Source organism: Amblyomma maculatum, chromosome 1 (assembly GCF_055883805.1).
Source record: "Amblyomma maculatum isolate TAMU_Amacu chromosome 1, ASM5588380v1, whole genome shotgun sequence".
In the NCBI taxonomy this organism is placed as follows: domain Eukaryota; kingdom Metazoa; phylum Arthropoda; class Arachnida; order Ixodida; family Ixodidae; genus Amblyomma; species Amblyomma maculatum.
Window position 1 is genome coordinate 392,536,690 of NC_139344.1, and position 22,370 is coordinate 392,559,059.

The window sequence follows — 22,370 nt, forward strand, 5'->3', positions numbered from 1 at the left end:
GACCTGAGCCATCTGCCTGGGAATGAGAAGACGTCCTGTTAATTTTTTTTTTTTTAATTCTGTTATCGTTTATTTTTTAAAAGCTCCAGCTCCTAGCCCACACAGGATGAAATTTTCTCAACGCAGCCCGCATAGCAATAAGAGTTGCAATACGAGTTTGAATGGCAAGTTAAATTGGCACATGGGCTAGGAGAGGTGTCGTAGTGGAAGATTCCACATTAAATGTCGACAGAATTGCAAAGAACACAAACAATTTTGCATTTCGTCTCCATCAAAATGGAGCCTGGATTTGACCCGACATTGTTGGGCTGAGCTTGGTACCCAAATGGCAAAACGACCAAGTCATTCTTGCGAGCCTTTTTCCATCTTTGTTGATTTGATCACCTTTACACAAAGTTTAGCACAAGGCAGGCAGAGAAAGCCTCTGAACGAAACTGGGCGCTGCCTTATGCTTCTCGTTAGGGACAAAAACAGCACATAGCATTTGAAACCTTTATTAGAAAAAGAAAAAAAAAAAAATTGTCATTATATTACAGCATACTACAACAGTCAAGTTAGGCCTCATTTTGCATTCAGGGAAGTAACGTCAATGACCGAGTTAAAGGATAACAAACTTCCTCCCGTTTCAAAGCTTTGCACATCAGCGTGCATGCAGCTTGGCTCAAAATTATGGTCCCCGAAACTTAAAGGCGGCTTAACAGCACACACCGCGATGCGCCTCCAAAGCAGGGAAAGAAAGTAAAAAAAATGGAAGCTTGTCGTGCAGAAGAAGAAGCATGCCATGACTCGGGATTAATGCCTCCCCATATACAACAACAACAAAAAAATTCCACCACATAAGCGGACCCTTAGCCTAATCATCTAGCACAGTATTTACACGTTAGTACAAAGAAAAGCATGGAAAAATAGCCTTCGTAATATTTACAACAGTTTACGGACTGCCTCCAGTTTCTGGACAGGAATGAATCGATAGCAGTGCACACACAAGTCTCGACTGACTTGCTATACCGTGTCACATAGCGTTGTTACCCTGGACCTGATGACTATGCGGACATTACAGCACTGATAAGCCAAGCACATCCAGATACAATTCCCTGCACATGGCTAACAAGGCTGTGCGAGTGTGTGTATTATGTTTATGTGTGGCAGACCAAACTGACAGAAGAGAATAGGTTTTTTTGGGGGAAAGAATGTTTGCGAATCCCTAAATGATGAAATATGAATTTTTTTTTATGCTAAAGAGCTAAAAAAGAAAAGTGCCCCTGCAAAAAATTTGGATACAAGGAGAGATAAGATTGTGAAAAAAAAAAAGAAATTATGTACACAGCTAACACAAAGCAACGCTTCCCTACAAGAATCGCTGCACACGCAAGCAAAGAAATTGCTACACCTTCAATTTAAGTATGGCACACTCAGCCAAATGGCCTAATCACAATGAGAAATGAAAGCAGGCGCAATGGAATGCAGATGGAAAAGGTTTTTTAAAAAGACGCGAGCCGAGACAAAGGCTTCACAGTCCTATGCGGCAGGCACAGGGGCCGTCTCACTGCTGCCTGATAGTCGTCAGACCTTGAAAGCACCACAGCAGACATGTTTTGAAAGCTTTACACTAATTGGCATACCGTGCTGTCATGAAAATAACACGAGCTAACCAGCACAGCTCCAAAACATTTTTCTTTAGCTGAGCTTTACCTATTCTACGTTAACTAGCACGTAATGCTTACAAGGATGCTAAAACATTTCATTATTAGTGAAGAAACGACTGAACAGCTAGCACCACAACCATCAGGCAGAAATGACTCACAAAACAAGTCAAACTTCTTCAGGGAACTTAAACATAACTGCAAAGCTCTAGATTAATGTGTTGGGTGCCGTTGGCTCAGCAACTTCAAAACCTATGCCACGGTGACAAAAGTGCCAAACGGGTGTTGGCCTGCTGCATGTTTGCTTCAAGGTCGCTGCATGCTTCTCAACTATTGAGCAATCCTTCGAGTGAAAGGCTACCTGTAGTGGTATGACAGGCTACACTAGTCACTACACCAAGCGTCACTGGAAAAGTGCTCCCCCCAGTTGTGCAGTGTTAACAGTGAGCTAGTCAGGGGCAACGGTCTGTTAACTATCACAACAGGTGGAGAACAGTGCCATGCCTCGAGAGCTTAAATGCATACACGCAGGTGAAATAAGCAAGTCTGGACGGCCCATGGGATTTCCACGCTTAAGACACATGGGTCATTAAAACATGGCTTCACACTAGAAATCAATGCAACCGTAATTAAAATCAAAAGCTGTATTTACAAGGCAGTGCGCATTAGTCACAGCACCTAGTGATTCGAGTGCAGACACAAATGTGGCACGCTTCCTTTGCTTTTCTTAAGCATAGTGAACACGCAAAATCGTTCTGTACAAAGTTTAGGTCTCACAAGTTGGCCACTGCTTGTAAATAAGGCTGACAGGCTTCTTTCTTTCAGACACATGCATAAACAGACATACGCATTCCTCCTCCCAGATGGGTGCATATTAGGAGGAACTCAACATCACGGACTTGGAAACTTAATTGTTGCTCTAACGATGCACCTTAGAAAGGCCTGTTTGTTCATAAAGCACAGTACAACAGTAGATAGCCTCTGCGAACTGGCAGGTTACAGTGGCGCTGCTCATTAACTGTGCCTCTGCTAATATGTACAGACACTTTCCGTAACGTGTTCACTTTAAACGACGAAACCACCACAGGAAAGCACGTTCTGAAATGGTGTTTGCTACAACCATCAAAACTGTATAAACACAAACTAGTCCAGCGATTTGCACACACACAATCGTCGACAAACATGCAAGTCAAGACGGGTAAGGACCAAAACTACATTTCGCATGTTGTCGTCAGAATGGTGAAACTCCAGGAAGCCACTGGCTGCCCACGCCTTTTTGATGTGTACCGCGGAAAAAACTATGTACAGAGAACAACTGACGGTAAAACGGGCAGAATGTCACAATGAGTCTGCCATGCCTTGGGTAAAATGAGGAAGGGAACACCGACGGTGTCACAATTCCGCGCCACACAAGTCCCGCAAGGAAAATGGTTCGTGTCATGACAATGCACAGAATGAGAACATGCCAAGTGGTATGTGCTATGTACAGGGAGTTCAAACAGATGTAACTAGGTCAGAGGAGCAAGTCATTAGTGGCTTTTTAACGTGGCGCAATGAGAGTCACGTGTTTGTCTACGTCTCCTTGACCGGCCCCATTTCCAGTCTAAGAGCCAGCCTTCCTTGCCTCACCACGAAACACGAGCCTCCAACACAAGCAATGCTGACGTCATTTAGGCTTTTTCACTGAATGCAAGATGTGATCGCAGAAAAAGGAATAGCTCCACTTGCACCAGAAAAAAAGCCAATGTCAAAGCATTCTTTGGCCCACAATCTGCTCCCATGGGTCATACCTCCTAGGTGATAAAGAGACACCATTTTAGGTGCCGGAAGCGGACATATTCACAATTTCCAGCTACTGAGATGGCAGCAGCACCTAGGGTAACCGCACCCATGAGCTTGATGGTGGATATAACGCATTTCATGTTGCATATGGAAAAAATTTTGGCTGCCTACAAAAAATATGCCAGCTGGCTCTTGCGTCTGACAGTGGACTGGACGCAAGTGCAGGCTCTTGAAGCACTCAACGTGCGAACGCAAGGAAGAAGTGAAACCTGACACCTCCTGCAGCCAAGCAGAACTTGGCAAGCGAGGGAAGCTGCCTTGGCGACGCCAACAGCAGTGTCGAGGAAAGCCAGCCTAGAGAATTCCGTTCGTAAAGTACTGGAAGTTGTCGTAGAGGCGCGTGGTGAGCGAGTGCATGCTGCTCTCAACGAGCGAGTCAACGAGCATCTGCAGCCTCTCGTCGGTGCAACCCATGTGGAAGCGCTCGCGAAGCGCACGCACTGCGCTTGCTCCGTGCCACTGGAAGCACGGAAGGCGCGCGTTTGACTGCAGGATCTCAACCAGGGTGATGATGCGTTCGTGGTGCTTGCGGGCTGCCACCAGCCCTTGCAGGATGAGCACCTTGAAATAGTTGAACATGTTCGAGTCCAGGCCGCCCATCACCTGCACAGAGAGAGAAAAAAAAAAAAGAAAATAAGTGGACATTCGCACTGTGAAGAAACCCAAAACTGGCAGCAAACTGCCCACTAGTAAAACAATGAGCTCATATGGGGGTCTCCTGTTAGTCCTTTGCTCGGTCTGAACTCGCACTGTCCAAACTCGCTTTCGCAGAACCACAGCTTTTAATGCGAAAGCATTACTTGACTACGTTTGCGATTTCGTGTCATTAGAAAGTGGACGCAAAACTTGTCTGCATGTTTCAGTTGTTCAGTGAAGTGTTAGGAAAAAAAGAATGAATGAGGTAGAGGGTGGAAAAATGTTGTTAAATACCAAATTTGGTCGATGCGGAGTGATTATCTAATTAGAGTAAAAAAAGTCAATTAAGTTAATGTCGAAATAGCCACAGACAATAACATAGCGTGAGGACATGCTAAACCAGTAGTGACATCATAATAGTGCAAAAGTCATCGATGCGGAGTGATTATTTAATTAGTTTGTAAAAAAAGTCAATTAAGGTAATGTCGAAATAGCCACAGACAATGACATAGCGTGGGGCCATGCTAAACCGGTAGTGACATCATACGAGTGCAAACGTCATAAGCAAGGCGAATAAACAGTTGGAATAGATTAAAAAAGTGATTAACTAACATGAATCAATAAAAAAAACAATAAGAATGAATTTGCCGGAAAAAAAATGCTGCGCTCATAGTGACATGCCAACGCAGTTGCCATGGAGACCACCGCCGCTGACATCATGGCACATCCTAGCAACAACATGACGTCATGGGAAAAAGCAGCGGCGCGATGAAAAAGAAAAATCCATTGCTGGTGACGCCATGGCGTATCTTAGCACAACGTGGCATCATGCGAGAGGGCGTCGGCGAGAATGGTAGCACTTTGAAGAATTTCCGCTGCCGGTGATGCGATGGCGCAGTAATTTTCTAACGTTTTTTTTCAAATTTAATTGAAAACTTGATCTATATAGTGCCACCCAAAACACAGTACTGACCCCTGCATCAAAAGATTCTTCCAAGCTCCTGAAAGCAGATGTATACCGAAGTATACTAGTGGCTCATCTTGGAGCCCTTTTGGTTATGTTTGTGCACCAAACATAATGGCAGATGGCACTTGTGTTAAGTACAGGAATGGCAATCTGACCCGAATAAATGTTTAAAAGATGAGAGAAGGCGAGGCATAGAAACAGCCTTACATCGACAAACTCCTGTGTCAGCTTAAATGGTGAGCTCTCAAAGCCAAGGTTTTTGGGCGATGATGACAGGATGAAGCCAAAGTCAATATGGATGATGTGGCCCTCGCCATCGAGCAAGATGTTCCCATTGTGCCTGCAAAACAGCATGCAGAAAAATCAGTAACAGCATGAGCACAATTTTGCCAAAAATTTGGCAATTCAAAATACAGGCAGTTTATATGCAACGCAACTTCTAGTCAAGGAAGCCTATTGATGTTTCTCAATCTTGGACACTTGGGATATGGGCACTAGTACTATACAAGGTAACGATGAAAACAAGGCAGCACAGAAACTAAAAAAGCTTGACTCAAAAGTTATCAAGTGCTGAATGCCTGCTTCTGCGTTTCTACTTTTATGTTAAGTTCTCCTTAGTCTGATACCTTGTGCCAACTTAAGAATATTTCAATACAAATGAATAAAAAAATTTACCGTTTCATGGCCTCAACTGGGGGCAATTTCTACAGGCAATTTTGCATGTATGGCATCATAACCTGCCTGCCTGTTATGTGCTGAAAGGATAAATTCCGATCTAGTTTTCGCTCACTTCTGATAAACAGTGACTGACGTTACCACTCAGTCACTGCCATCAGTTAAGCCATTCAATACACATGAAAGGCTTTGCGACAACATCCATAATGTCGTATGTTAATCTACCATGATGGTGGTCAAAACTAAGCTTGGGGTTGAATTCAACAGTTTTTGCCGTTTTGTGTTTTCCGCATTACATTAAAATACTCGATTTTCGATTTTCACTTCGAAATGTTCATAAAGTCTCTAAAGCTGATTTTAATGAAAACTATTTTTCTAGTTATGCCAACACATGTCACTCCCTGGCCCGTGTACTCCCTATGGCTCAAGGCTACTTTCAAAATCCTCGGGCAGCAAGTAAACCCAGACGTTTCGGATCATAACATGCTACGACACTACTTACTCCAGACAGAATCCCTCACACAGCTATCGTTCAGAAAGCATCTTAGCATGATCCACACAGCTCCAACACAGTGGACACACACAGATGTCTGAGGCTGACACATGAGAGCATGCTGACCTGTCTTTGACCTGGATCAGGTACGACACGAGGCAGTAGGCGGCACAGCTCTCGACGAAGCAGCGCTGGGCACTGAGGAAGGCCTCGCTGGTGGGCGGCCCAAACTGCTGCTCAAAGTATTGCAGCAAGGACAGCTGAGAGTGCTTCTTGACCTGGTGCAGGGACATGGTGTCCAAGATGGGCTCCACCAGACCACTGTCGGCCGACGTCACCAGGATGCGGTAAGGTCGTAGCCACAGGCTCACCCGCTCCTGCTGCCAGATGGTCTGCGGCAGCAGAGCAAAGCCCTTCGTCAAGCTCCCCACGCTGGCAATGATGACTACAGCAGCCTCGCAAGGCACAGCATACAGAATGAGTTCACAGCCATCTCTGGTTTGCACACCTAAGTACACTTCTTCAGAGGCCGTTCACCCCAACCTGGTTTGCATATGTTCCCACAGTCGGTTTGTAATGACAAAAAATATCGTCATCATCAGTCAAACTATACCCATTGCAGGGCAAAGGCCTCTCCCATATTACTCCAACTAACCCATTCCTATGCTCCCACTTGACCCCTGCAAAGTTCTTAAACTCATCTGCCCACCTAATTTTCTGCCTCCTCCTGCTATGCTTTCCTTCCCTTGGAATCCAATTTCCTACCCTTAGCGGCCATTGCTGATCCCTTCTTCGAACTACATGTCAACCCATTTCGTTTTTTGTTTTTAAATTTTGACTAGAATATAATTAACTCCAGTTAGTTCTCTGATCGACATGCTTCCTACCTCTTAACGTTACACCTACCATTTTTCGTTCCATAGCTCTCTTCATTGTCCTCAACTTAAGTAGAGCCCTTTTCATTAACCTCCACGTTTCAGTCCCATGGGTAAGTGCAGGTAAGATGCAATTGTTATATACTTTCCTCTTCAGCGATAGCGGTAAGCTGCCAATCATAATCTGAGAGTGCTTGCCAAATGCACTACATCCTAATCTTAATAAAAAATTACAGGGCACAATAAACACCCCGAATGAGAAAGAATGCGCAACCCATACCGAAAACAAGATAAACCAGAGAGTAAAGAGAAACGCAAGTAGAGATAAGGGCATATGAGCAATTGTGCGATCCTCGCTATTATTGTCCATGCTGGTTTCCCAGGCTTTCTGCCTCTCTGAAGTCCAATGGGGCGAGGAGAGGGGCGCACGGTGGCGTACCTTGAGCAGCTTGAGCAGTTGGTAGGCCATGAGTTCCTGGCGCAAGTCATCACCGCACTTCACGATGGCAGCGCGCAGCTGCCACCCCGGCAGGTGGCTGTAGGGAGAGGACTCACGGATGCGCTGCACCTTCTCTTCCCAGGGCTCCTTTAGGGCGGCTGCTGACGGATCCTCAGGGTCACGCTGTTTGGAGGCAGGGGAGAGCAATGCCAGAAACAGATCAAGTGCCACATCCTTCAACCTTCATCCTTCCACCTCTGGTTCAAGCGTGTTGCCTCTTTCAAGGCCACAGGAAAAAGAGCACGAAACTTCCACGCTATCAGAACAAAACAAATAAGTTTCCAAACAGGCTGACTGCACTGCTGGTCCCAACAAAAAGGCCATGGAACATTGAAGTAAATTCCTTAGTGGCAGGAACTGAGGAAAGATACTGATATTTTGCTGTTCAGCAAAATCATGCTTGTAAACTGGATATCGTCAAGCGAGAAATGGACAGATTGAACATTGATATCTTGGGTATCAGCGAGCTCAAGTGGACCGGAATGGGAGAATTTAACTCCGGCGACCATTATGTCCTTTATTGTGGGCACGAATCCAAGAGAAGGAATGGGGTCGCTCTCATAGTAAACAGAAGAATGGGCAAAGCAGTGCTAGGGTACAACCCCAAAAACGACCGAATGATTTCACTTCGGATCCAAGGTCACCCTTTCAACATAACTGTTATCCAAGTCTATGCACCGACCACTGCTGCTGAAGAAGCTGACGTTGAGAGATTTTATGCGGACCTACAATGCCTTTTAGACCGCACCCCATCATCAGACGTCGTTTTTCTCATAGGAGACTGGAATGCTAAGGTCGGGAGTGAAGAAATATCCGGAATTACAGGCAAGTTCGGTCTTGGTGAGCCAAATGAAGCTGGGCAGAAGCTAGTAGAGTTCTGTCAAGAAAACAACCTGACCATAGCGAATACTCATTTTCAACAGCACAAGAGGCGCCTGTACACATGGATTTCACCGGACGGTCTGTACAGGAATCAGATCGATTATATTATTTGCCGGCAGAGATGGAGAAGCGCTATACAAACAGTAAAAACAAGGCCTGGGGCCGATTGTGGCACCGATCATCAGCTTCTTGTTGCCAAAATTAAGCTTCGATTGAGGAAAACGCAGAAAACTAGAAGGCCTTTCAGGTATGATCTGGATCAGATTCCATTAGAATATGCTGTGGAAGTGAGCAATCGATTTCAAGAATTAGATCTAGAAGACAAAGAGCCCGAAGAGATGTGGACTGATGTTCGTGATATAATACAAGAAGTTGCTACTAAGGTAGTTCCAAAGCAAAAGAAATGCAAAAAAGCAAACTGGTTATCTGAAGAGGCTTTGCAAATAGCTGAGGAAAGGAGAATGGCAAAAGGTATGGGGGAAAGAGAAAGATACAAGGTTCTCAATGCGGATTTTCAGAAAATAGCAAGGAGAGATAAGAATGCCTTCTTGAACGTACAGTGTCAAGCAGTTGAGGACAACAGCCAATTAAGGAACACAAGAGCTCTGTATAAGACAATCAAAGATATCAAAGGAAGCTTCTGTGCTAAGCTGGGCGTGATAAAGGACAAACGAGGCAAGGACCTCACTGAAGCCTCAGAGATAAAGAAGAGGTGGCAGGAATACACAGAAGAACTGTACAAGAAGGACCCGGATGTGCAAACCCAATAGGACGGTTGTGATTACTGATCTCGAGCCGGGCATCCTGAAGAGTGAAGTTGAATGGGCCTTAGCCAGCCTTGCTAAGAACAAAGCTAGCGGAATTGATGGTATTCCAGCTGAGTTGCTTCAAAACCTCAACCACGACGCTGTTAACACACTGCATACATTATGTCAAAAGATTTGGACAACCCTGCAGTGGCCACAGGATTGGAGGAGGTCAGTTTACATCCCCATTCCAAAGAAAGGCAGTGCCAAAGATTGTTCCAACTACCGCACGATCGCGCTTATTTCGCATGCTAGCAAGGTGATGTTAAAAATCCTGCAAGGTAGGCTGCAGCAGTATGTGGATCGGGAGCTTCCGGACGTGCAAGCTGGATTTCGCAAGGGCAGAGGAACTAGAGACCAAATTGCCAACCTTCGCTGGATCATGGAAAAAGCAAGAGAGTTCCAGAAACCCATTTACTTCTGCTTTATTGATTATGCGAAAGCGTTTGACTGCGTAGATCACAGCAGATTGTGGCAAGCTCTCCAAGAGATGGGAGTTCCAATTCACCTCATCTGTCTCCTCAGGAACCTTTATGAAGGGCAAGAGGCCACAGTCAGAACTGGGCATGGTCTTACTGATTGGTTTCCGATTGAGAAAGGGGTGAGGCAAGGCTGCATACTGTCGCCCTGCCTATTTAACCTATATGCAGAGTGCATCATGAGGAAGGCCGGTCTGGACGAGTCTTCAGCTGGAGTGAAGATCGCTGGAAAACGCATCAACAACCTTAGATATGCGGATGATACCACTTTAATGGCAGAAAGTGAATTGGATCTCAAGAGACTTCTGATGCGCGTACAAGAAGAGAGTGAGAAGTTTGGGCTTAAACTGAACACTAAAAAAACGAAGATCATGGCGTCTTGCCCTATCAAGTCCTGGAGCATCAATGGACAAGAAGTGGAAGCTGTGACAGATTTTCTGTTCTTGGGCGCCAAGATTACCTCGGAAGGAGACTGCAACCATGAAATTAGGAGACGCCTGCTTCTGGGAAAGAGAGCAATGGTTAGCCTTGACCGCCTAGTAAAGAGCAGAGACATTAGTCTGCCAACCAAGATCCGTATAACCCGTGCTATGGTCTTTCCAGTTGTGATGTATGGATGCGAGAGTTGGACTGTGAAAAAGGCTGACCGCCGAAGAATTGACGCGTTTGAATTGTGGTGCTGGCGAAGACTCTTGAGAGTTCCTTGGACTGCCAGAAGATCAAATCAGCCGATATTGTCGACCATAAACCATGACTGCTCATTGCAGGGTCAAATTTTAAAGTTAAAGCTCAGCTACTTTGGTCATCTGATGAGAAGAGAGGAGTCGCTGGAGAAAGATTTGATGTTGGGAAAGGTTGAGGGTCGCCGGAGAAGGGGTAGGCAGCGAACGCGATGGTTAGATGGCATTCTCGAGGCATTGCAGATGAAGCTATGTGATGTTAAGAAGATAGTGAGAGACCGGAAAGCGTGGCGTGACATGGTCCATAGGGTCACGAAGAGTCGGACACGACTGAACGCCTGAACTGAACTGAACTGAAAATCATGCTTACATTTTTACTTTACCACGAATAACATTGTATTGGATCACAAGTTTCGAGCAGAAAGCAACGTAGCAAAGAAGCTCACCGTGCTACCAGCATATGTTTTCTCTTGAGGTTTGCTAAGTGTTCTAAAAACGATAGCCAGATCAAAAAGCATGGCTGCTTCCAGTACGTCAAAATTTTACCACCAACACAGCCAGGTAGACAATACAAGTACAGAAAGCTCCAGCCATTTCACTCAGCATCACGATCCAACTAATAAAGAATCAAATGCAAAATTTAAAAATAAATACTCTCGGCATTGAACTGGCAGAATATCTTACTCCCGTAATAGCAAGGCTTCTGTGGGAGGGGCGTTTTCCTGCATCACTGCCACACAACTGGTCACGCTGGGCTAACTAGTCGTCTACTATAACCAAGCGAAGCAGAGTGAAGCATTGCAAACTAGACAAGCGGAAATGATAACAGCAAACTAGAAAAAAAACGAAAGGAGAAATGACATATTATGCATCGGGCTCACCTTAACTGTGTTCTTGGGCACGTGAGAGTTTTCCGTCAGCCGACGGCGTACATCACTGGCCACCACAAAGAGTGGCTCCTTGCTGTCAGCACTTGTCCCACTGTCCAGTGACAACACTGACAGCGTGTCGCGCTCTTGCACTTTCTGGTTTCGCAGGAACTGCAACACAATAACACCACGCGCTCAAAATGGAAGCTTGACAGTTAATGCAGCCAACAAGACACTTGCACCTCAGCCAGGTTGTTTGTGCTGAAAATACATTTCACAACACATACGAAACAAGTTCCATGCTCCAATGTGGTCACCACTCACTTGCAACAGTATAAACATGCGCTTTCACAGAAGTTACACCGCAGTTCGTGCATGGCCAGAACAGATGCAGATCTGGCAACCTAGAGGCTTTAGTGACATACGTGCTGTCCTTGCTGCATAAATATGATCAGATCATCAGCAGCAATATGGCTCGAAAGTTGCATTAATTCGTGAAATAGCCCTTGAAAATTTGAAATGTTCCATACAAAACTAAAAGAAGGCAGCACACCCAGATACGGAAAAGTTTGGAATACGCACTGTTTGTGCAGCGTAGTGTTCTACCGCAAAAAGCCGCACCTGTAAGCATGCAGATACAGAAATCCAAAGGTTGAAATGAAAAGATTACCCCATGATACTAGTTTGTAATAAGTAACTACTCACTGACATCCACTAAAGCACAGCCATATGACTACAAAGAAAAGATGCCAGCGAGCAATTACTTCCTTATTATAAATCTATTTCACCTTGGGGGGGATTCCCCTCAATATTCGACCAGCGCCACTCCAACATTCACGTTATTCATCAATTTGCTCTCGCCCTACCACCTGATCTGCTGACCATCCTGGTTAGCTTAGTCAGTAGAGTGAGTGCTCCGGAAAGGCGGTTGTCACAGGTTCGATCTCTGGGCCGAAACAAGTTTTTCTTTTACTAGGAAGTTTCTGAAAAAGCTGTACACTTTCCTCTGTAGCTGTATGGCTGTGCTTGGGTCGATCTCAAGGAGTAATTATGCTCCCTTATTACAAATCTACTCCAACTTAAGGGATTCCCCTAAATATTTGTTAGCGATACTAGTTTGTACCTTTCCTGGAAAAGTAACTTTGCCCGCATGGATGTGCAAGAGAAGCTGTTCGGGAAAGGGGTTCAGTGCGTAAAGTGCTTGGCAACGCACTTTACAGTACAACGCTTTTAACTGCAAACAGGTTCCTTAACTAAAGGCTCCTGACCATGTCACGACATTTTAAGTAAGCCCTACATGCAGATTGGGCTGTTGTAATACATTCTGCAAAACAATCAGCTATCTGAAACAAATCAAAGCCTGTTTGCACTCTTAATAAGGCCACTTCCCCATTCTCTATGCTGGCTCCTTAAAGCTTCACCACAATGGTACAATAAACTGCATTTTATGGGTTTATCTCTGTGCATCGCGGGAAAATGACAAACAAATGACAATGTATTATAGTCTGCTGGCCGTTCTTGCTCTTTTTCGTTGTGTTGTTCTTTTTGGAAAAAAAAAATTGAGAAAAAATAATTTTAGCTCTTCATAATTTAAGCTGCTCATGCCTTCCTGTACCCTTGCCTACAAGTACCCTTAACCCTTTAACTGTTAGGTGTTTCTGGCAGTGACGCAATCCCAGTTTCGGCTTGGTTTCAATATCGGAACGGAACATAGAGATTTATTTATTACGACCATGAAGAAATTACATTCTTAACGAAAAATGCACCTTTTAATGTTCTTAGAATCAGAAACTGACAGGGGCATAGCCAGGGGGAGTGTTTTGATGTTAAAACTTTGCATCCCCACCCTCCCCACCTTTCAGTCTGCTTCACCTATATATATATATATATATATTTTTGACCAGCGGTGTACAACACCTCCTCAAAAGTATTTCTGGCTGTGCCACTGGAATCCGAGCTCGACTCGTATTCAAAATCAGAAGAGCCACCGCTCCAGTCCAAAGGGGTAAGTCCAATGCGGTCCAGCCATAAGCAATCCCACGCACGAAGGAAGCACTTTCAGCGACCCGCAAAATGCATTGAAGTGGCAAGTCGTGGAAAGAAAGGCGATGGAGAGAGACGGAAAAAGGATACAATGGTCTCATTTGCTGCTGATAGTGGCAAGCGAGGCCATGGTGAACGAGAGAAAACGGCGATAGAGTAATGTTTCGAGAGGCAACAGGGTGCACCCACGAACTTCACACAACATAGCAGACACGGCAGCAGATTGACAATAAAAACGAAAGAACCTGCAGAGCAGTGGCAGAACAACCTTTGTATTCCTAGTCGTCCTAGTCGCACGTGGACACTCCGGCAAATAAGCAGTGCTACTCTGAAAAGACTGTATATTGAAGAGCGCAGATCGACTACATCTATCAAACTTCCATGATGCAGGGCAAAAATATGAGTGACAGATGGCGTGACCAGTCCACGCATGCCAGCTTTGCGCTCCGGCGCATGTTTTTCACAGTAGAGAACGTACGGGTACAACAGTGACACTGCAGGGGAGAATGTTAAAACCTACCGGTACATCAACGAACAGGAAAAGGGTTAATCGTGTTTCACACATATTGCAACATATCAAGCTGTATCGCTATCTCAACGATGCCAGGAGGTGGAAAGCAAGAAAAAAAAAAATACCTGGCGAGGCGGGGCCATGACGTAGGCGTCTGACGTACTCCGCCCCTCCCCCTAAAAGCAGGGGAGAAAAGGCAAATTTCACTTGGTGAAGGCTCGTCGCCCGGACGGATCAAAGGAACCAACCCAAAAGGGGCACGACAGAGGGAAGGAAGATGAAACCGCGACATTAAAATCTTATTGGTATGACCCCCGTTGATTCGAAAATGGAGAAAACCTTAACCAGAAGCACAGTGCCGGCTGATGCTCAGGTAAGTCAATGGCATCAAATGTGTGTTAATTCGGACATTGACGGGCTCGCATCGGCTAAATCAGATGAGGGGTGAGCAGGCAGTGATTTCCGAACCAAACCTTCCCTCATTCTCCTCAAACCTGAATTGGTTAGAACGGTAGCAGCCATGCACTTTATGCCCACTACAGCAGGCATAATGACGATCAAAGTCTCCCATTTCTGAAATGTAGCTCAGCTGCTAATTCCGATTTCACTTCTGTCAACTGCATGCCAAACCGAGGCTGCCACTGAGAGCATGCACCAGCTAATGGCGTTGTTTTAAACGCTGGTTGGGAGTCTCTAGTCTTTATTCTGTGATGCCGACACGCCCTTCTAACACCTATTCATCATATATCCCTCACTTGCAGCAATGTGCTTCTTCCAGTATGCTCAAACTGCACACTGGTAAAGTGTTGTTCACAGTCCACGCAACAAAACATCATGAAACTCCAACAAAGCAGTTGATTTCATACTGCTACTGCATCGCACTGAAATAAGGGTATAAGGAAGCCTCTCTACAATTTGGAGCAATTCTTTTGAGATTCCTGACAGCATTTGCATTTGCGGTAATGTAAATGGTTTTCAGCACGTTTTCCAGGGCCCTTTGAAAATTCATACTTCTAGTTAATTCAAACATTTTTCTAAACTTTTCAAGGCTAAATTAATGAAATTTTACCGCATTGCAACCCCTGTAACTCTGTTAACGAGTATTTACAAAAAAAATTGTGGCCATGCATTCCAGAGATAATTCCTCAGAACCGCCCGAGTAAATTTTCAACAAAAAAGTGGTCAGGGGCACTTTAAAAGAAGTGCATTGCTCGGATGGTGCCTCTTAGGTCTACTAAAAGAACGCTCAAAACTTACAAGAACCTGTTTGACACATTTCATATTTGTATGCATTAACAAACTGGCAACTGCAAGCAGCTCTCTGGATATGCTATGCTAGTAGTGGTTGTAGACGCCATTCCTAAGTAAAACATTCAAAATGTTTGACAAAGAATATCAGGAGGCCAACTGATGCCAGCTAACTGATAGGGACAGGGAATGCAGAACAATGCATGTTCCTTGTCTCTGTCCAATGGCACCCCAGTAATGTACCAAAACTTAGGCGTGCAATGTTTGCCATTTTGCATGTAGCAAAACAAAACATTGCATGATGAAAGTCTCACTGTTTTTTGAACTCCCTTAATATGAACCTGTAACTCATTTAAACTGGAAGTCTGGTGCTGCCAATGGAGGCGAAGTGCATTCGGAAGACTCCATGTGATTAAAAGATTTTCAGCCGTTTTTGAGTTAGAATTACTGACTGTCGAAAGTATTTAGTTCATAGCATGTGCCTTACTTGACAACAGTAATCATTTATGATAGCACTCACTAGGAGCTCAGCTTTAAAATGTGTATTATATGACCAGCAGTAAATGGTAATAACAAGTAGTCATCATAAAAGTATAGTGTAATCTCTATGCTGCGAACACAACTGGTACGATTAGTAAAATTATCTGAATTCAAAAAATCCCCTCCAGAGTGCACTATGCGCAATGTGCAGAATTTCGGATGTTCCGAACACCCATCCTGTACCGTCAAGCACTAGGCCCTTTGCTGTACATCGCTGATGCCACGACCACTAGTCTGTAGCACGCAGCACGCACACTGCAAACTCCACGATAGGTAGTCACGTGGCACACAGATCGCTGACACTGTGAGAGAGCATGGGCACACGGAATGTACGTCGTGGTGTAACGATTGCCAGCCGCGCTGAGTACACCGTGAGAAGCAAGCTGTGGCCGTGAAACCGTAAGAATATCCCTTTAGCTGCCAACAAATATAAGTCGACACATTACCCATGCTTACGTATACAAACTGTTCACTTTGGATGATACAAATATACTTAAAGACCACATAATATTTGCATCATCAAAACTGTACTTTTTTTTTTTTTAACAAGTGGTTATTTTGCCACAAATGTTAGAGGAAGCAACGACAAAGCTTCCCACAAAGCAAATGAAATTCTGGCATCTTTTGATACCAATTTGATGCCTGCCTGCAAATGCCATACCACAAAACCAGACATATGCAAGCAGCGACCAGACCAGGTGGGGAAGGAGGGGCAGACTGCAGCTTGCGAGCCATACATGGCTCTTTATGGGTTCCAGTGTGGTCCGCACTTTTCTGACATCTATATGCCCTGCCTAATATCTCTGCCTCCGAAAAAAACTTCCTTTATGTTATAAAAAAGATGTGCACACAGGCAGTCATTGCAAAGTGGCACCATATCTGACCATCAGTTTGACCATCAGCTTTGCTGGACGAAAGAAGAAGTTTGCCACATCCTTTTTTTTATTGTGGATCTTTACTAAAACGAATAGGTTTTAATGGCTCTTTGCATATGCCTGTCTGGCCAACCCCGAGTTGCCTGTCTGGCTAACCCCGAGTTACACCTTTTACTTCACTGTCCTAAGATAAGACATCTCAAAACGGACGTCGAAGTGCGCACCTGCATGGAGATTTCGTCGTCCTCCTGTGTCCAGCACTCGGCATCATCATCCATGCCAGACATGGAGAAGACAGAGGCAGGCTGCACACCAAAGTAATCGGGCAGGTTCTCCTCAGACCGCGTCAATCGCAGCGGGTTGAGAACTTTTGCTGGAACTGGTGACGTCTGGATGTCGTCCACAGCAACGACTTCCACGTAGATAAGGTAAGGAGCCTGTTGGTCATGTGGGAAACAGCAGGCAATCACGTGACACGCACTCACATACTGCACATCAAGTGGTGTTGGAACAGTGCAGTAGAAGGCCAGGGTCTCCTTACTACCGGCCAACCTCTCCGTTTTTCCTTTCATTAAATTGCTTTCTCCCTCTCACGCAAGTCTTTGAAAACGGGCTACAGTAAGCCACTGTGTAATAATTATGTGAACATATATATATATATATATATATATACAAAAAAAACGTCATCATGTCGCGCACTCCCAGTTCGAACCACTCACATGTTTGCACATGTGCAGCTGGTCGTGAAATGCAGAAGTCTAGGATTGGTTGAACCTTTAAATGCAGTAGTAGCGAGGAAATAATATTATCTGGGAACATATTAACCAGAACGAAAATAGTGCAACTCTGACATTTTTCGTGCCTATAACTGTAAGCACATGAACGGGGTGATCGTAACACTGGAAATGGACCGACCTAGTCTTGTTGCATGCTTTTGTGTTCATTGGAGCATTACTGAGCATATGAGAATGACACATGGTTCAAGTAACCAATTTTTTGCTCCACCCCCACCTAACCATTTACTTTTTTTTTCTTTCTCTCCATCTATGCATTTTCAACATAAAAGGCTGTTCGTCGACATACTGAAGCAATGCTATTATCACAGGCATTATTCAAGCAAGTGAAATACACATCACAGGACCTATACAGCACAGGCCTCTTCCAGCAGTTTTGGATCATTTCCCATGCAATAAATTCAGAGCACATGTTTCTAACAGGGAAGCAAAAGACCGAGACGGATGCTTTGGGAAGCAGCTAACCACAAGGACCAGGTGCCCCTGCGCTCAAAAACCTTTACTATAGCACTGCTGTACTGGGCAGCCAATGCGGGCATTCCAGGCACACAGTACAGCAGGAAGGTGTCATGACTGCTCCTCTCTTTCCACACTTCGGTAGAGACAGAGATGCTCCTCCATGAATAATATCCTCTGCAGCTGCGCAAGGCTAGTGACTATAGGCAGGCAGGGAATTCCAAAATGAAAGGAAAGCCTACCTTGTCCTTTGAGTTCAGCACCACAGCTGCCTGAGGTGGTATCCTGACCACAAGATGGGGAAATGTGTCCGAGTGCAGCGGAAGCCACACTCTCGCAGGCAGGTTCAGGTTTACCAGCGAAAGTTCTGCCTGAAGCCTCTGGGCTGTAGTGGGAAAAGCCAGGGATTTCACCTCAATAAGCTGAAGCAGTTGCGACGATGCAGACATTTTCCTCTCTACTCTTTTATTGAATGAAGGTATAATGCCTGACAAAAAACCATCCTCTTCCAATCTTTACAAGCCAGACAAGAATGTCCCAAGACATCCGAGGATGTCAAATACTATTAATCCTGGATATATCAAAATCGAAGGAGATCGCAAAACAGCTTTTGAGATATCCGTAATTCAATATACAGAACATGGCAACAGACAAACTTATCTATAACCCAGAAGCATAGCATGAATATATGTTGCACCAATGGTAGCAGTGTGCTTCTTACAGAAACATGCTTATGTCCACTAGCTTACACGCAGCACGCTGCTCTTTGGTTGCCACTAGGCCTCGAGCTCCCTTCACACAGAGCCGCATCATAAGAATGATCACAAAGGTGCCATTATCATTTTACGATCTGCAGTGGTGCACTGATTGCAAAATTCCATAACCAACATTGAATGCCACCATATTGCGCACGAAGGCAAGGCTCTACTGTTGCCTCGCACCACCCAGCATTCATGTACATTGAATTGTTTCTTCGTTTGCCATATATTCCATGAATGCCAGTGCGAGAGTCACATTCACACTACTTACTGCCTCAGGCCTCACCATTGTACTTGTACAAACAATATTAGACTGGCTTTACGGAAATTGGGAAGTCACTCCAGCCAATCAGGCTGTGCTTAACCACATGGCCAATTGAATTTCTACTAGCTTATAGAGAGGCCAGTATAGCTGAATGCCACCACTAGTACGGTTAAAAATCAGCTCATAAAAAGTTCAATAAACGTCCAACCCTTAGCCACTTTCAAGGTTCTTCTGATCACTTTGCATGAAAGCTTACCCATCCATCATTTCCAAGGCTACTGCTGATACAGCAAAATCCTGTTTGGCATTCAGGGAACCAAGAAACATTTTTGAATCATCCAAAAGTTCGAATTAAAAAATATTCCTCGAAAACTTCCAAAAACAATTTACATCAGAGTAATTTTATCGAATGAATTCTTATATGTACATTTCAGATGCAAACTAAGTGATGTAATTTTTGTATGCACATTTCAGATGCAAACTAAGTGACATACATTGACGATTTTTCGCGGTTTCATCAAGTACTTTGTTTTGTACACACGCCAGGAGTGTGGTCAGAGGACTGCTCCAAAATCATGCTTCTGACAAGGTTTCATGAAAACGAAAAAAACCTACTTTTGAGTTCTTTTGTAGGCACTGCTTGTAGTCTAAGGCCCAGAGAGATGAGGACTTTTATAAACTGGTTTTGAGAAGTGAGCCGTGGTGCCTAAAAGCAGTAAAGAAATAAACAAGAATTAGTTACATAAACTTGCAACTATTGCTTCAGGACCAAAGAAGAAAAATAGCATTCCATAAACATTCACAATCCCAAAATATATTCTCCCAGCCAACAGCACACACATATGAGCCCTGCACATGAAAAAGTAGTATGTCTCTTGACATAGCAAAGTTCTGAATGTATTGCTTCAAATTTTAAGTATGGCCGAATCATGGGAAGAAATAAATGGTGCTGCACGTTAAACTAACAAAAACAGCGGCACCAGCTAATGCCCAGTCATAATTTAATCCAATGGTGCTTTGTCATTTGCAAATAGCTTACTTGGTCATTTCAACAAAAATTGTCTGAAGTAACATAATTTCAGCTCTACTGACCTGATAAGCAACTGCTCAAACTAAAAGCCAGCGATTCTGTTAAGCAACAAAATTCTGCCTTTTACATGAATCTCACCATAGCCTTTGCCAAATCACCGGAGATGCACAAAATGATGACACCACTCACCTTGGCGAGCAACACAAAATAACTGGGGTTTTGTTGCAGTAAGACTGCTTCTTGTCATTTGCCTAGGTAGTGCAGTGTTGCCAGGCCACAAAAAAAGGCAAAATGTGCAAGCACGATCGCAAAATACTAGAAGCCCCACATTTCACTTGAAGCTAGCTCCTCCTTCGCCTTCCTTATTCCAAGCCTGTCTGGTTAAAGTGGATAACCTCCTACCCATGCAGCCATGTATGAACATATGCTTTTAAAGGGAAACTGCACGGGTTTTAGAATTCGATGGGTTTCGAAAAGTTAAATGATTGAAGCTTGCAGTTTAGGCATGCAATATATTTTCATGATACAATATGAACCAGCGGCGCAATTAGCAATGAAAACTGGGACAGCTATCAGGTTTCTCTGAACGATATTGGTACGCACACATAGAAATGTACGATTTTGAAAAGATATAAATAACGATACTGAAATCAAGCCCCTAGAAACACTGTTTGGCAGCATCTGAAAAGACATCGCAAGGTATGGACGAAGGCAACGGGAATAGTAAATATTACAGTCCGTGACGACATCACTGAGCTTGTCCGCAGCGGTTTGATGCTGTGAGGGAAAACCTGAGACTTAATCGTCGATTACGTAATCAGTTTGAATGCTAGCACCAAGACACTCTCCATCCAATATCTACAGATTTGAATCCTTGAATATCATAAAATTTTCAAAAAGTGGCGCAGTTGCCCTTTGAAGATGTGACTGGTCTCTACTACTACTGGGCGAGTTATAAAGCACAGTAGCCAAATGTGGGTGGAAATCTGGTGAGGAAGGCCTAGAACAAATTGCCAGCTAAAAACTGGTGCTGCACCAACCTGGCAGTGGCACTCCACTCGGGCCCGTCCGCGCAGATCACCGACAATGCCGTCGCAGCTGTCGTGGCAGGTGCAGCCATTGTCAAAGGCATGCCCCGAACCCAGGTCTCCCAGCAGAGCCGCCTTGCGACTGGACTCGGGAATGTGACGGCCTCCTCCACCACTCATGCCTACGGCCAGGTGCAGAGGGCCGATAAGTGAGGAGGAAGAGGGAAAGGGCCCAAGCTCAGCGTTTTTGGTGCAAGGCACTTAACGCACCCCAGTGAAAGCACGAAATGCTATTGCACTGCATGATAACCGTAATATTACTAAATCATTCTGTGTTGTTCCTAATGACCAATATGCAACTGTCTCCCCTGCACTGCATTCATGCAAATACGTAAGATAAAACAGTCATTTTCCATCATCCTTCCTTTCTCACTAATGTACAGTCTTTGTCAAAAGTATAACAGCCCAAGAGTTTCGCTTCTAAGCACTGTAACGCGGCTGCTGGCAGCAATACTGGAATATGAATGTAAGCTAGAGGAGAATGAGGGCGAGATTTGTCATCTACGAGATTTTTTGTCATCTACGAGTTGCTTTACGAATCTCGTTACTGGGCTTAGAACAAAAATCCTTGGGCCGTATACTTTTGACAGACTGTACATAACAATAACTATAAAAGAGAGTGTGGTTGCCAACACAACTTACTGAAAAATGCTAAAATCTGAGGCTTCTTGTGGAATCACAGAAAACAAGAGGGGCTTTATCTACCAGGATTATATAAAAATGTGGTATCACTGTCAGTGAGCTCTGCGGTCAGCACACTTATCTAACAACAAACTGTGTTATCACTTCCGCATTGCCTCATTTGCGCACAGCAACCTGGACACTGACTCAGGGTGTCTACCAAACTGATGTTTCCAAGTTCCCTGAGTTTTCCAGGTTTTCCCCAAGTGCATTTACAAAGTTCCCTTAGAGACACTTTACTTTGTTTTATGCCAAAACAGGCTGATACAATGCTGCCTGATGCTATCCCTCTCCAGTAACCTTGTCAAACAAAATTTAATCCCATTTGAATAGTAAGGAGAAGTGTTTATTTCATTAAAGAAGAAAACAGAAGGGAGAGATTAGTAAAAGGCATAAAGAACTGAATATATTAAAAAAAAAAAAAGCTAAACAAACTGCAAATCAAAGCGAACGTTTTCAAATCAAATAAAAGGAAGATGCATATGGAAACAATATTTTCGAATGTGAGATATTTCTATCTACTGATAGCAACCACACTTGTATGGGAACCGAACTTTAGCATCACAAGTGAGATTCTCTCTCAGCAATCATGAAGTGTATCAGACCAATTGCACATTATAGAAATCTAAGTTAGTTTGTATAACTAAATGAGTGACAAATCCCAAAGGAATATTGAAAAGTCGACTTCAACCGACCTTCCTGACATGCTTTCAGTACATGCTGTGTTGTTTCACA

The 22,370-nt window shown here is 44.3% G+C and overlaps 1 protein-coding gene across 3 annotated transcripts in view; it reads right to left on the reverse strand.

Annotated features, from left to right (window-relative positions):
- Positions 1–478: 478 nt before the first annotated feature.
- fwd (phosphatidylinositol 4-kinase beta fwd) overlaps positions 479–22,370 on the reverse strand; it is a 35,771-nt gene continuing 13,879 nt past the window's right edge. For 2 of the 3 annotated variants that reach the window (XM_084594822.1, XM_084594828.1), the window contains exons 7-16: positions 20,907–21,076; positions 19,452–19,542; positions 18,056–18,198; positions 16,788–17,000; positions 14,026–14,076; positions 11,359–11,517; positions 7,571–7,753; positions 6,383–6,648; positions 5,296–5,428; positions 479–4,088 (exon numbers count right to left, since the gene is read on the reverse strand). In XM_084594822.1, the coding sequence (XP_084450948.1) occupies positions 3,780–4,088; positions 5,296–5,428; positions 6,383–6,648; positions 7,571–7,753; positions 11,359–11,517; positions 14,026–14,076; positions 16,788–17,000; positions 18,056–18,198; positions 19,452–19,542; positions 20,907–21,076 (1,718 nt within the window). In that variant the 3' untranslated portion in view covers positions 479–3,779. The remainder of the gene's footprint in view (positions 4,089–5,295; positions 5,429–6,382; positions 6,649–7,570; positions 7,754–11,358; positions 11,518–14,025; positions 14,077–16,787; positions 17,001–18,055; positions 18,199–19,451; positions 19,543–20,906; positions 21,077–22,370) is intronic. The other variant, XM_084594835.1, reaches the window with a different exon arrangement.